Genomic DNA, 14,440 nt, shown 5'->3' on the forward strand with positions numbered 1-14,440 from the left:
ACCTGACGCAGGACGCAGCCCATCCATGGCTCAGCGGCGCCCCTATTGGCCGCCCACCGTGTGGCCAGAAGGCCAGCCCGCAAGTTACGGCCCCACCTCCGGGTCGCGGACCGCGAGCGAGCCAAGCAGATAACTTCGAAGTTTGTTCACGCGTCCTTGGGCCCACAACCACCGTTTCGTGGCCGCTGGCCGGCGAAACCTGAGAGGGCGGGTCTGGTTTTCTAGAACGAACCCATTTCCGGTCCTGTGAACAACTCCCGCTTGGCATTGAAACCCACGAAAGTCCCCGCATACTCACTTGTGTGTCAGACAGTCAAGCAAAAGGACGCCAAGCTAAGTCCGCGTTCTTGAATCATCACTGATATGGACTCACTCAGGACCCCACTTCATCATTTACGCAAAGTTACATCGAAACAAGAGCTCGGCAGCTGCCGCGGTTCAGATTGGGAGGGCAACGGAATGATTTCTTGTTCTTGATCATCGCTTTCTTTCAGCCAACGCTGAGTGCTATGACTGCTGTACTCCAGCCTCCTAGGGATTTGGGACATGCCCAATACCTGAGGACTCGGGTACCGCCTAAGAGGAAAACCACTTGAGGTCTCCTGGGAAAGAGACAGGTAATGAACATGGTAACTAATTGTCCTGCTCAACCCGGAAAGATTCATAGATAACCCATAATTGCAAACTCCGCCCTCCAACCTTAACGGAACCCCAGATCCTTGACAACCGCGGGGGTCATCAGAGGAAAAAAAAAACTAAAATATGAACTCCTGATGGAATGAAAATAAACTCGACGTGACGGTTTGTTGAGTAAGGTGAATTTGTAGGCCCAGCCGGAGCCAAATCCGCGTGCATCTGCGCCTGGGCGTTGTCATTGGTATGTCCGTGTTTTTGTTCGGTGTGGTCGAGAAACTGGAAGCAATGAAGCCGCCTAGGCGCACTCTGGCACCGTCGGAAGTAGCTTTCGCACAAAGTAAGGAATCCTTTGCGCGTGCGCGGCAATATCCGGCCTGCTCTTCTTGACGATCGACTTTGGCGCACGGGGCGCCGAAGCGGCCTTTGTCGTCGCGGAGGGGGATGTCGGAGAAGACGGGCCTCCAGACATTTTGCGTTGGCTCTGAAGGCTGTCCGCAGGCCCGTCTAACTGTCAATCAATGCCGTGTTGCTGCTTGAGGCGTTCTAAATTCTCCTTGCGGACGTCCAGGTCCTCTTTTGTGCGAACCATCTTGTCGGGTTGATGGTATAGTACTACAAATCCAACATAGTCAGTAAACTCGATTCCTGTTCATGTCGAAATCGGCGGCAGGTAGGCGGTAACATACCGACGAGATAACGGTTCTGGAAGTTGTAGCCGTTCAACTTGTCGCACGCCTGCTTCGCATCCATTACGTCTTCATAGACAACGAAGGCAGTGCCTTTGGTGTTGCTCGCGATGCCCTGTCGGACTTGACTGTGATATCCCGCATCCAAGGTCAGCAGCAGCCCTCAAGGAAACTAACGAGCGCGCAGTCGACGTACCGGATAGGCCCGTACTTGCCGAACAGGTCGAACAGCTCCTCTGGAGTTACGTTGTAGCTAAATCGGGATGTCAGAACCCGGGGAATTGTTTGGGGGCGAAGGGGTATGAGGCCATACCTTAGATTCTTTACGAACAAAGCTCTGTCCATCATCAAAACATCGTTAGCCAAGTCGTCATGATGAGAACGAGATAGATTGGGGATGGTGGACGCCGATACGGCCGCGTGGAAGGCGGGCGTGCGACCGGGTGGAGACGGGGAACGAAGAGGCCATCAATGCCGGGCGAAAACGATGAATTGACTTACGGATTTACCTCCGGGCCAAGTTTGTTGGCTCGACTCATATCTCGATGCCGATTCTGTTGATTCTCGACTCGTTCTGCTGGATGGGTGATGCGACGACTCAATGTCGGCCGTGGATGGGTGTGTTGTTGGAGAGTTGAGGCTCAAGCGGACGGGTCGACACGGAAGCGAGGAGAGAAGTTCGAAGGTGGAAGGCAGAGAGGTGGGGCTAATCCCCTTTCGGTGCAAGTGGCCCACGTGATGCAGGATCATGACGGGGTTCCGAAGGCCTGCGGATCACGCAAGAGGCATTGTGGAAAGTGGACTTCAGATTTCATCTCGAGTCAAGATACCGCGAGAATGCCGGGGAATAATCGGTAACTAACGCTGGGACACCTTGATGAAAGAAAGTTGACTTTTCTTGATATTTACGCTTACATTATTAACGTTACCATCGTCACATGTAATTCGCAGTAATGCTCATGCGGACCGAGACACGCAAGCGACGTAGACAACTAGTTACTTGGCGCAAGACTTCTTGCATTTGGGGGTCGCTCGGCCACCTGGCAATCAGGTGTCAAAACGTTGATCCTCTTCCTCTTATCCGCTCCATGATGTTGCACGCACATGTACCACGGGTTCTCCATGTTGACGTGGTTGCCGCACAGAGATTCGCTCGTTCCCGTCTTCAACGATGCCATAATTTGGTGGATAAAAATGCCGGACCGACGCTGGGGCCATGCCCGAAACCTTTCATTTCCCGGCGCTTGCACTTAACGCGACTTGCCAGGCACAGGAGGAGCGCTGCAGTGCAGGCATGGATTTCGATTTGGTAAACCAAAGCTGGCCAAACCCCTGTCCTGGCTGGCTCTGGCTTGATGGGACGGTACTTGGGAGGACTTCGACCACTTCCCTCTAAAATACCATGTTACTACACTTTCAACCATCCTCCCATCATTTATGATTGTCCGCTCTTATCAACCCGGGTTTCCTCGCATTTGATCTGGGAGCAATCGGTATCATAAACATTTTCCTCCAAAACACCTCCGCCATGCCGTCGGTTGCCCAGGAAGCGCCGCTCGTGCAGCCGGCCAAAAAGAGGAGGCGAGACGACGACGACCACCAGATCTTAACGTATGCGATCCCGGTCACGCTGCCCACAGCCTTCGAAGCTAATCATACATCCCGTCACTAGGCCTCATCTAATCCCACGAAGTATTTTCGACGAGAAAACCACTCACAATATCGACTCATCCCACCACCACCATCACGACTTCCCGTCAACGGCCCGCAAGGTCATCCCCTTAGCACCCGGTAAACGCCAGCGAACAGTTGCCGACGCGAACCCCGAGGCCGACGGCGAACCGATGCAGCGATCACCTTCACACTCCCCTTCCCACCTACGAATTCATCACCATCCTCACCGAGATCACCACAATGCCCGGGACACATCCTACGCTGACCACAAATCACGCTCACCACCACCGGCTGCCATAGCCAGTCGCGGAAATTCCGCAGCCCTTATGAATCGCTGCCACATCTGCTCCCGCAAACCCAGCCGCAAATCCGACCTCGATTCCTTCGCCAACTGCCAAGGATGCGGCCAACGAACCTGTTACGTCTGCATCCGCGAATGCCTTGGCTGGGCCCCAGGGTCACGGGAACCGGGCCAGCAACGCCAGAATGGCCAGCCAGGGATACCAACACCAATTACGGCGACACCTGTCGAAGACGCCAGGGAGACATCGTTCACCATGCTGGATGCTGATGATGAATCGGGCCAGGACCAGCAACACCCGCAGAGGGTAGAGGAAGGATGGACAAGAGGTGGGGGCCACAGACGGGTAGTCTGCAGTCGATGCTGCGTGGAGCGAGGGCAGGACGGGGAGGTGGTATGTCTGGGGTGTTTTCCCTTTGCGGAGGGTTGAAACGAAGCACTGGATCTACCAGCAGGCAGGGGAGGTACTTTCGGGATCCGGGTGTGTGTGTATGTGTGGCGCGCGGAGCGTAACCTGAGAATCGAGACCTGGAATCCTTAATTACTCTTAACAGTGATGGGGCCCGGTCCTATCAACCACGTCAACTTCCGCACAACAAGAACCACTCATTCTCCCCGCCCACGAGGGCCTACGGAGGACGTATCGCCGATCGTGGAACACACGGACTCGAAAACCAAGTCACGTAACGGGGCTCAAAGACCCATAACCATCTAATACACCTTATCATACTTCATTCAACTCTACTTCGATTCTAATCCGGCCGGGCTTTAGCAAGCCAAGGCATAGGGAGGAAAGGGGCATAGGACGTGAGGTTTTAGCAAATAAGGGCAGGATAAGACATGGCGGTGCAAGCAGGATGGCGTTGGCGGATTGCGGATGGGCGTAGCGGGTAGCATGTTATTTGGATGCTATGCAAGATGGGTGTTCATCATTACATTCTATTTTCCTCTTATACCTTCCTGTGGGTATCATTGCGTCGTTGCAGCATTGCATCATTGCATGGGGACGAGGACGAAAGGGAGACCGCGGAATCTGTTTTGGTGTACTTCCGTCACGGGGTGGTCGAGGCTAGACCGGGTGATTGACGATCGGAGAACGACTGCATGATTATGCAGCGTATTATACGGGGTTGCGGGCGTCTATTTCGCACCGACCTCATGATTTCCCCCCTCCCCTTTGGCTGGGCACGAGAAGGAACATGTACATATCACAAGCAGGCACAATAATATTCTTTCACGAGAACCACTATTACTTGCAAGAAAAGATGGAATAATCGCTGGTTGGTCATGTATGTACCTCCCTGCGCGAACCGCTTGGTGGCCCTTTCTAGGTAATGTGTTGGTTCTATTCCTACATGTAACCGTTCCCAAGCCCGTCCTTAGTTGTATTGCGCGTAGGCGGCGGTCGAGTTGAACTTCAGGTTCCCCTTGATGACCTTGTCGACCGCACTCAAGAAATCCTTCTCGGTAGCCACCTTCCGGCGGGCGCGGATGGCGAACATGCCGGCCTCGGTACACACGCTGCGCAGCTCGGCACCGGTCGCGTTAGGGCACAGGCGCGAGATGAGTTCCCAACGGATATCTCTCTCGACCGACATGCTCTTGGCGTGGATGCGCAGGATGTTGGCGCGGCCCTCGAGGTCTGGCAAGGCGAACTCGATCTTGCGGTCGATACGGCCCGGTCGCATGAGGGCTGGGTCGAGTGTTGATGGACGGTTGGTTGCGAACATTACTTTGATGTTACCCCGCGCGTCAAAGCCATCGAGCTGGGTAATAAGCTCCAGCATAGTCCGCTGCACTTCATTGTCACCGCCGGCTCCATCGTCGAAACGCGCACCGCCAATGGCGTCGATTTCGTCAAAGAAGATGATGCAAGCCTTCTTCGTCCGCGCCATCTCGAAGAGCTCGCGGACCATCCGGGCACCCTCACCAACGTACTTTTGTACCAACTCGCTCCCGATAACCCGGATAAAGGTGGCGTCTGTCCTGTTGGCTACCGCACGCGCGCAGAGCGTCTTGCCTGTACCGGGAGGGCCATAAAGTAAGGCGCCCTTTGGTGGGTCGATACCGAGGTTCCCGAAGCGCTCCGGCGACAGCAGTGGCATCTCCACGACCTCGCGTAGCTTCTCAACCTGCTCCTTGCAACCGCCCACATCGCCATATGTGACATCGGGCTTCTCCTCGACCGTCATCATGGTTACGCTCGCGTCGATCTTGGGCGGCAAAGGTAGCAGAATTTGGTACTTGTTCCGGTCGACACCGACACGCATCCCTTCCTCAATATCCGTCGGACTAACACGCTCACCGAGCTGGACGACGAACTTGGCGATCTGTTTGACGTTGATGACGTATTTGCTCTTCGACTCGTCCTTCTCATCTGGGATAATCTTGGTGCATCGTGCTACTTGTAGCGGCTGCTCTTCCGACATGCGTTGGCGATCGGCGGCGACATCCCAAAGATGAGGCGGCGCAAGGCCGGTGTCTGATTCCTAAAACAGAAAGACAATATCAGCGTATGCACCCCACCAGTAACGGTCCCGGAAATTGTCTACCTTTACGCCAATCTTGTCATCTACACTTTGTTGCTTCTCCTTTATTTGTTGCTCTAGCTTCTTGATCGCTGCTCCATAGGGCGCGGCTCCGTATGTCTTGAGGACTTGGATATCCCTTTACGATGTTAGCTCCGGTGCGTGGTGGTGGTGGTGATGATGCGAAGCGTGACGGACTCATCTGTGAGCGGGGTGATCTTCTTTTCTTCGATCTCGTCGTCGGCGAAATTCTTCTTGTACTTCTCCCAGCTTTGACCTGTGGCAGAAGGCTATGCGGATGTCAGCAAATAGAAAGACAGGCGCCCGACGACTTTTTGGAGGTGAAGTTGACAGGGTGGGTAACACGGCGATGTTGGGTTGGCGTACCATGGTGACGACAAGGAGGACAAGGCGCTAGGTGACCAGGTGCGAAATCGGAAGAGGGCTGGAATCTCGAGATGGTAAATGTGGGGTTTTGTGCGCAATCGTCGAGGGCCTGTTCGGGTGGTGTTGCAGCGAATTGTGGTGATGTTTTGTAGATGGGGAGGGACGGTCTGGGTGGATGGTTGGAGGATGGTTCTGGAGAATGCGGCAAGCAGCTCACCAGGCGAAGCTGTTCCGTAATCCCATGCTGCCTGAGGGCCCAGAAGCTCTGCGAGGCTGAAAGTGGCCTAGTCCATAAATGGTTAGCGCCAACCGACCTGCTGCCCCGCTGTAGCAATCCCCTTGCTGGTGCTGGGCCAGCGAGGGCAGTCACTGATGGCCCGTTAGGTAGCACCCCACCTTGGAGGACTGACCGCCCATGGTGGCGGCTTGGGAAGAACTCCAGCACCCGATAGAAAAAAAGCCGTCCCACCTTTCGTAGCGTATCTTTTGGCGGGGGAGCTGCCTGGAAGCCCATCAACAACAACAAAACCATACGCTGCAGCTCTTTGCCCATCACAACCCTGCCACTCACAGTTTTTTTGCCCGACGCTCCCACATTCAAGCCAGAAACGAACCGACGTAATGGCAACCGCCGCGGCGACACAACCAAGTGGAGGGGGTGGGAACGCGACGTTCAGGGTACGTACCCCGTGAATAACTGGAAATAGGGGCCAAATGGGAGTATGGAGGGAGAGTAAAGGCTGTTGTTGCTGACCCCGCGATACAGGACAAGGAGAAGCCCCTGGCCGTTCGATCTTCGAATATCGTCGCCGCACGAGGTACGAAGCTTGACGGGACCTTTATATGCTTGCCGTCGTGCTGACCCGTTGCAGCTGTCGCCGATGCCATCAGAACGTCGCTGGGCCCGCGGGGTATGGACAAGATGATTCGGAGCGGCAAGGGCGAGACTATTATCACCAACGACGGCAGCACAATGCTCAAGAGCATGTCGGTCATGCACCCCACAGCCAAGATGCTCGTCCAGCTGTCGAACGCTCAGGACGTCGAAGCCGGCGATGGTACTACCTCGGTTGTGGTTATCTGCGGTAGCCTCCTAGGAGCTGCCGACAGGTTACTCTCAAAGGGTATCCACCCTTCTGTCATCTCCGAGTCGTTCCAACGCGCCGCCGCCGCCGCCGTCGAGGTGCTCCACGACATGTCGCAGCCGATCTCCCTCACAGATACCTCCGCGCTCCTCCAGGCCGCCAACACGTCCCTCTCCTCCAAGATCGTCTCCCAATACTCGAACCTCCTTGGGCCCATGGCCGTTAACGCCGTGACCAAGACGATAGATCTCAAGACGGCCGACAATGTCGACCTCAAGAACATTCGCATCATCAAGAAGGTTGGCGGGACGATAGAAGATAGCGAGTTGGTGGACGGCCTCGTCTTAACACAGCCCGTTATCAAGAGCGCGGGAGGGCCAGTACGGATGGAGAAGGCCAAGATCGGTCTGATCCAGTTCCAGCTTAGCCCACCCAAGCCAGATGTGCGTCGTATCCCCGCCTTTTGGTTGCCTTGAGGGCCTACCACAGACTAGTTTCCCACTAACGCAGTAACTACAGATGGAAAACACTATTTCAGTCAACGACTACCGCCAAATGGACAAGATCGTCAAGGAGGAGCGCATGTACCTGCTCAACATGGTCAAGAAGATCAAGAAGGCCAAGTGCAACGTGCTCTTGATCCAAAAATCCATCCTCCGTGACGCTGTCAACGACCTCTCCCTGCACTTCCTCCAACGCTTGGGCATCCTCGCCGTCAAGGACATCGAGCGCGACGAGGTCGAGTTCATCTGCAAGTCCACCGGCTGCAAGCCCATCGCCGACATCGACAGCTTCACCGAGGACAAGCTCGGCACGGCCGACCTCGTCGAAGAAGTCCAGAGCTCCGGCAGCCGCATGGTCAAGGTAACGGGCGCCAAGGCCACCGGTAAGACCGTGTCGGTCGTCGTGCGCGGCGCCAACAGCCTGATCCTCGACGAGGCCGAGCGCTCGCTGCACGACGCCCTCTGCGTCGTCCGCTGCCTGGTCAAGAAGAAGGCCCTCATCGCCGGCGGTGGCGCGGCCGAGATCGAGATCGCCTCACAGCTCAGCAAGCAGGCGCGCGCGCTCACGGGCACCGAGGCGATCTGCTGGAAGGCGTTCGCCGAGGCCCTCGAGGTTGTGCCGACCACGCTGGCCGAGAACGCCGGGCTCAACAGCATCAAGGTCGTGACCGACCTGCGCCATCGCCACGAGCTGGGCGAGCGCAACGCCGGCGTCAGTATCAAGAGCAGCGGCGTTAATGCCAACATTGCGAAGGAGAATGTTCTGCAGCCGTTGCTGGTCAGTACCAGCGCGATTGAGTTGGCGGCTGAGACTGTGAAGATGATTTTGCGCATTGATGATATTGCCCTGAGCAGGTAAAAAGGGGGACGCCAGATAGTTACGGTTTGTTTGTTTGTGGCTTGTCCTTAAGGGTAGGCCTGGGGGGTTGGGTTCAGGATGGGAATGGATGGGAATGGATGAGTACGAAGGACCCAGGACCGGGCTTGCACACCAAGGGGCAAAGGAACAGATAAATAAATGCATGTAACAGGAATGAAAATAAATGAGACAAATAAATGTACGGAACGAACAAGACACCAAACCGGTCGTCCACCGAATACCATGTATGCGGTTGACCCCTTGTGTTTCGATTGTTCATACCCGTGTCCCGAGGAGTGTCCCGAGGACGTGTGTAAATTCATCGGGGGTTGGTCAAGGAGGCAAGAAGGAAACAACTTGAAAAATCTGGTTTATTGACTAAGGAAGTCCTAAAATCATCGCTAGCCCATTAGACCTCCGGATAGCGTGCAAGGTCCCGATACTCGTACACAATTCAAACAACCTGTCCTAAACACCCAAATATAGCAGCTCCAACCTCGTCGTTTCACTCTTCCGTCTGCCATAAGTCGCAGAGTTGCGTCCCCCTAAAGTCAACTACAAACGGCCACGCCTACCAATGCCTCACTTCACCTCAATCCGAATTTAGTAGTTCAACTCACCACCACCCCCACCCGAAACCTGATCCAGGTCCTCGTAGCTCTTCAGCGTACGGCCCTGGACCGCCTCACGCGGGCCAACCGCAGCACCACCCGCTCCATCGCCCCATCGATTCGCCGGGCCAGCGCGTCCACGCCCGCCACCCATCGCACCAGCACCACCATCACCGCCATAGCGCGGGTTGTTCCCGCGACGGTCATACGGGCCCGACCGGTTCTGGTATCGGCCACCACCACCACCGCCGCCGCCTCCAGGACCGCCTGACATACCCGGGCCGCGACGGACCGGGCCTGCACCACCACCACGCTCGTCACCTGCAGCAGCAGCAGCAGCCGCGTGCCAACCGGCCGCGTGCGCCATGGGGTTGGGGCCGCCACCGTTGCCGTTGTTCATCATGCCCGGTGGGAACATGGCCATGGGGAAGCCCGGGAAGTTGATCATGCTGTTCATGGCGTAGTTCTGGAGGTTGAAGCCACGTGGCGTGCCCGTCGGCTGTTGACCGTTGGACTGCGGGAAGTGGCCGTTGGAGTTGGCGTCGGTGCGCGAAGGTGCAATGTGCGCTGGGTCAATAACGTAGGCGTTGATCAGCTCAAACTGTAATCCAAGGAACACGATGAATTAGTATGAGTGCATCACAGGATGGAAACGTAGGCTCGGGGGGATTTAAGGGGCTGGGCTTACCTCTTCCTTGAGCTTCTCTAGCCACTCAGCGTGGCGTTTTTCAACGTGCTTGCGCCAAAAGTATTCCTCCTTGAAAAGCTTGGTGCATTCGGGCACCTTGCAACGCCACTTGTGCTCGTCTTCTTGCTTGACGTACTTGCCCAGTTCGTCGCTGACTGCATCCTCGACTGGTTTGCCGCCAAGCTTCCGCAAGTCGGCCGTCTCGGGGTGTAAGATCTGATTTATTTTATCCTCAAACGTCTTGACCCAGTTGTAAGCCCGTTGAAGCTGCTGCTCCGCCTTGGACGAAGCGCGGAACTTGCGGTCCTCCTCGGGTGCCTCGCCTTCTTCGACCTCTTCTTCCTTGCGTTTCTTGGACGGAAAAGGGTCCCCGTTCGCGCTGGCCTCGGCCACAGCTTTGGCAGCCGAAGACAAAGAGCTCCGAGGGCGCCTGAGATGGCCACCCGGGCACTTGCGGGTCAACTCATGGATCGAGTCGCTCTCAAAAACGCAGAACAAACAGAAGTTGAAGACGCGGCGGAGGTACTCAATGGTCAGATCGAGCCTCTTCTTCTCAATAAGGAGATCCATATCGTCAACCTCATCATCCACCATCCCTTCCTCTTCGTCATCTTCGCCATCCTCGCCGTCTTCCGAGGGCTCTTCGCCCTCTTCACGCTCAATATCCATGGATTCATCCAGAGCGACGACCGGCTGACGCTCCCTCTTTGGCTTCTTGACAGGAGGTGCTGAGACCGCGGGCTGCAGCTTCCCCTCGTCACGCAGCCGCTCGGCATGCTCTTCGATCAAGCGAGCTGCGTTGAGATCAGACCCGAGATCACTTTCAAACTTGGTTACAAGTTCGGTAGCCAGTTGAAGGTCCTTGCGAATGCGGTCCGGTGCAGAGAAAAGATCCCAGAGTGCCTTCTTCCTAGGATGAGAAGGGGGATTATGAACGCCGACGTGGCAAGTGAAATCACCGCGCAGCTCGTCCTTCACCGTCTTGCCATTGATGGCCTCAAGAGCCTTCTCTGCCGTGGATGCAGGAGCGGGTTTGGCCTCGCCATCCTCTTCATCCTGGTTCTCAGTTTCTTCCGGGATGGCGCCTTCAGGGGCCGGATGGAGCATAATCCAACCGATCCTGTGGTAGCGTTTGCTCGGATTTGGGTCGCTCAGCGACAGCCTTTTGAATCCACCCTCGCCCTCACCCAAATGTTCCTTACAGAACGCCTCTAGATTCTGGCGGCTGACAGACGGTGCGATGGTCTTGATCAGCAGGGTAGGTTGGTCCAGGGTCTCATCCCTGACTTCCGCCGGCTGTGTAGGGACCAGATCACCAACGCCGAGGACCTCGTTTGTGGTGGCTTCCCCCTCTTCTTTCTCAACCACGCCACCGGCTCCGTTACTCTCGCTTTTCAGAATACCCTCCAGAGACAAATCGTCGAAGAGGCCAGACAAAAGGTCTTGCTCCCAGCGAGCATACGCGCTGTTACGTTGCTCGTTCAGTTGCTCGCGGAAAGGGTCGCGAACTTCGGGCACGTAACGTTCCTTGAACCACTGCTCCTCTTTGTGTTGCTTGACAAATGTTTGGGCCATCTTGGCTTGGAGATCCTCCTTGTACTTGTCGTAGGCAGCCTGAATCTTAACCTTCTCTTTCTCCCGCTCTTCCTGAGCCTCACGAGGGCCTCGGGGCCGCTCAGGCTCGCGGCGTCGGCCGCCATTCTTGGCGCGCTCTTTCTCCTCCCTGATCCTTTCATTTGTCCGCCACCACTCCCCGAACCAGGAGAATCCCACCTGATAGGACAACTTAAGCGGATCAGGGAGAGGATTGTTCAAGGCCGACTGAGGAAGGCTAGAATCTTGGCCGGGTACGTAGCGGTCAATGTTGGGGTGCGGAGAGCGGCGGTTGCGGTCGTCACGGTCGCGAGTGCCCGCATATTCGTCGCGGCCGCGGCCCCTTGGCTCGTATCGATCAACGGGAGCAGGGGATCTGGACCGGCGTCGGCTTCGGTCGGTGCCTAAATTGGAAGTGTAAGTGTAAGTAACAGTAACCAAACCAGGCATGAGAATCATAGCCGTTCAATAATTCGGCATGACGCATCTGCCGTTTTCAAGCGAAACAATGGAATGTTAGAAATGCTGAAGACGCACCGGGAGATCGGCCGCTGCGGTAGAAATTGTCTCCCCTCTCGTCTTTGACCCTGGCCTCGTCGCGACTATTCCAGCGGTCACTCGGAGAACGGGCCGACTCGCGGTAGTAAGAGTCCATGGCGCCCGAGAAGTCGGATGTGCCGGTCGTCATAAACCCGGTGTCGAGGATGTGCAACGTTGCTTGGCCGAGCGATACGCGAGATCGGGGGGAGGTAAAAGTGGCCAGAAAGGCGAGCCGCCGGGGGCAAGTTTTGACTTTCTTGCAAGTTTGTGATGCCGTTTGCGCGTTGATTGCCCGTTAACCTATGCCCGGGAATGGTGGTTGGGATGTTTGCCGCGAAAAGTCACTATTTCGCGACATGGTTGCGGTTAGAAAGGAATTCAAGCGACAAGAAAGTAGGTAATGGGTAATGATGATAAATGTAGGCAAGATGCAGGCGCGAAACCAATAGGCGGTTTGTCCACCGCCAATAAACGGTAAAAGAGTAAAGAGGAAAGGCAAGTCAAGTGAAGTAGAAGGTTGGAGGGTCCCAGAAGAAGCTGCGTCGCCGACCGCAATGATGCACGACGCATGGAAGCGAGGGTAGTAGATGGGAAAGAAGGCGAGAGGAGAGGGAGGACGGGGTCGGGCTGACAAGTGAAGCCAAGAGAGCTGCTCTCAAGCAAAACCGAAGGGTAGGAGACGATGACAAAGGCACGGATGGGTTGGAAAATGAAAATGCATAGACGAGAATATGTCGAAAAAGAAACGGTTGAACAAACAATTGATGGTTCGGAGTCGGGCGACAATTGATGCGACTCCTTTGGTGTTGGCTGATCGCGTTTTGGTTTGGGGATCGCGAACAGCGTGGAGTTGGCGAATTGGCCAGGCGCCGTTGAACGGCTCCAGAAAGTCTAGGCCCACCAAGTGGCTGGGCGAAGTCACGTGAGCATCGCTTGCGTGCGGCCGGCAAGTTAAACCCGAGGGTTAGGGTTAAGCAAGCACTCGAACTCCGGTGATGTCATAGAATCCATCAACTCGACACAGGTAATAAATCGCACCATATAGATCACAGTTTCCGCTCCCCGGACCTCAATCCGAGGCTCACAAGTTCGTACGAGACTTTAGAGTATTGCATCTCAAAATGACAACCTATATACCTTCGCTCACCCTACCCGAGGGCATCTTCCACAGCCTTCCTGCCTCTGTTGTCCTCCCCATAGCGCTGGGGTCCGCGGTGGGCTATTCCACGAGACGTATGCATATCCGCAGATGATACTCTTGATACTGTACCTAACTTATTAACGCACTGAGTAGCGTCCAAAGAAAGCCGCGAATCCATCACACTTAAGCAACCGCCCCTACGGCCCCCGGCCAGCGTCTTCCCGCCAGTATGGACGGCTCTCTACGGAATCATGGGCTACGCCGCCCACCGGGCCGTCTTTCTAGGAACTTCACCCCTTAATGGGCCCGTACGTTGCTCCACGACCCAAGTCCCACCGCAAGCTCATACTGAACGTACAAACAGGATACCATTGTCGCCGCACGCCAAGGCGCCACCCTCTACACCATCCAGCTTGGCCTCAATCTAGCTTGGATGCCGTTATTCTACGGACTCAACCAGCCCGCGCTCGCCTCTGCAGATGCCGTCGCCCTGCTCGGTCTCAACTCGTACCTGGCCTGGTGGTGGGGTACCAAGGTGGACCGTGTCGCGGGTTGGTTGCTGGTACCGTACGTGGCATGGCTGGGGTTTGCGACGTACCTGTCGTTTGGGACGGGCTATCTGAATGGTTGGGATCTGAGCCCGCTGTTTGGCAAACGCGGTGAGGGCCGGGAGCAGAAGGGGCAGAAGAAGGGCGAGTGAGTGGGGAAATCCCTAACCGAAAGTGAGGAAAAGATGTATGTTGGCACGTATGTATTCATCGAAGACTTTGAGAGATTGCCCCGCTATTTTGTTTCTGGATATAACCTCTTGTTTCCTCCATTTCTTATCCTGAATGTTTTACCCCATGCGCAAGATGAAAAAAAGGCAAAAGAATAGAAGCGTTGAAAAACAAAAAGCTCACCACAGAACCCTATCCCCATCTGGAGGGATAGCGGTCTGTGGTTACGAAAAGCCCACCGGGGGGCTTTTTCTTCGCTGGTCTCGGGAATCGAACCCAGGACCACTTCGATTTACGACGGAAGTGGCGGCGGTGCTCCTCCCAATGCCGCTGCGCCAAACACCGCTGTTTGGCGTATTGGGAGGAGCTGGTGATAGGAGTAGCGGGGAGCTGGGTTATATACCTATCTAGGGAGGGCAGGAACCTAAGGTAGGTGGTCTGGTGGGCAAACCATATGTGCTGTGAGACTGGGGTCGTCTAAAAAAATGA

At 55.6% G+C, this 14,440-nt stretch overlaps 6 protein-coding genes across 6 annotated transcripts; 3 read left to right on the forward strand and 3 right to left on the reverse strand.

Moving 5' to 3' along the window:
- Positions 1 to 931: 931 nt before the first annotated feature.
- On the reverse strand, positions 932 to 1,861 carry C8A04DRAFT_38975 (putative pre-mRNA branch site protein p14; the record flags this gene model as incomplete). The annotated part of the gene is made up of 5 exons (XM_062784407.1): positions 932 to 1,144; positions 1,199 to 1,248; positions 1,323 to 1,450; positions 1,519 to 1,575; positions 1,824 to 1,861. The coding sequence occupies 5 exons, from the start codon at positions 1,859 to 1,861 to the stop codon at positions 932 to 934; spliced, it is 486 nt and encodes a 161-aa protein (XP_062634953.1).
- A 989-nt stretch (positions 1,862 to 2,850) lies between these two features.
- On the forward strand, positions 2,851 to 3,727 carry C8A04DRAFT_13947 (uncharacterized protein; the record flags this gene model as incomplete). Its single annotated transcript, XM_062777907.1, has 2 exons — positions 2,851 to 2,933; positions 2,995 to 3,727. 2 exons carry the CDS (start codon positions 2,851 to 2,853, stop codon positions 3,725 to 3,727), a joined length of 816 nt encoding a protein of 271 aa, XP_062634954.1.
- A 949-nt stretch (positions 3,728 to 4,676) lies between these two features.
- On the reverse strand, positions 4,677 to 6,215 carry C8A04DRAFT_30826 (P-loop containing nucleoside triphosphate hydrolase protein; the record flags this gene model as incomplete). The annotated part of the gene is made up of 4 exons (XM_062781537.1): positions 4,677 to 5,786; positions 5,850 to 5,964; positions 6,024 to 6,115; positions 6,213 to 6,215. 4 exons carry the CDS (start codon positions 6,213 to 6,215, stop codon positions 4,677 to 4,679), a joined length of 1,320 nt encoding a protein of 439 aa, XP_062634955.1.
- Positions 6,216 to 6,833: 618 nt separating this feature from the next.
- C8A04DRAFT_38979 (chaperonin Cpn60/TCP-1 family) lies at positions 6,834 to 8,659 on the forward strand (the record flags this gene model as incomplete). The annotated part of the gene is made up of 4 exons (XM_062784408.1): positions 6,834 to 6,890; positions 6,979 to 7,030; positions 7,085 to 7,740; positions 7,817 to 8,659. 4 exons carry the CDS (start codon positions 6,834 to 6,836, stop codon positions 8,657 to 8,659), a joined length of 1,608 nt encoding a protein of 535 aa, XP_062634956.1.
- Positions 8,660 to 9,262: 603 nt separating this feature from the next.
- C8A04DRAFT_38980 (uncharacterized protein) lies at positions 9,263 to 12,206 on the reverse strand (the record flags this gene model as incomplete). Its single annotated transcript, XM_062784409.1, has 3 exons — positions 9,263 to 9,871; positions 9,959 to 11,955; positions 12,089 to 12,206. The coding sequence occupies 3 exons, from the start codon at positions 12,204 to 12,206 to the stop codon at positions 9,263 to 9,265; spliced, it is 2,724 nt and encodes a 907-aa protein (XP_062634957.1).
- Positions 12,207 to 13,212: 1,006 nt separating this feature from the next.
- Positions 13,213 to 13,932, forward strand: C8A04DRAFT_13968 (TspO/MBR family-domain-containing protein; the record flags this gene model as incomplete). The annotated part of the gene is made up of 3 exons (XM_062777915.1): positions 13,213 to 13,324; positions 13,386 to 13,540; positions 13,597 to 13,932. 3 exons carry the CDS (start codon positions 13,213 to 13,215, stop codon positions 13,930 to 13,932), a joined length of 603 nt encoding a protein of 200 aa, XP_062634958.1.
- Positions 13,933 to 14,440: the final 508 nt, after the last annotated feature.

Source organism: Dichotomopilus funicola (assembly GCF_033296635.1).
Source record: "Dichotomopilus funicola strain CBS 141.50 unplaced genomic scaffold C8A04scaffold_56, whole genome shotgun sequence".
Classification (NCBI taxonomy): domain Eukaryota; kingdom Fungi; phylum Ascomycota; class Sordariomycetes; order Sordariales; family Chaetomiaceae; genus Dichotomopilus; species Dichotomopilus funicola.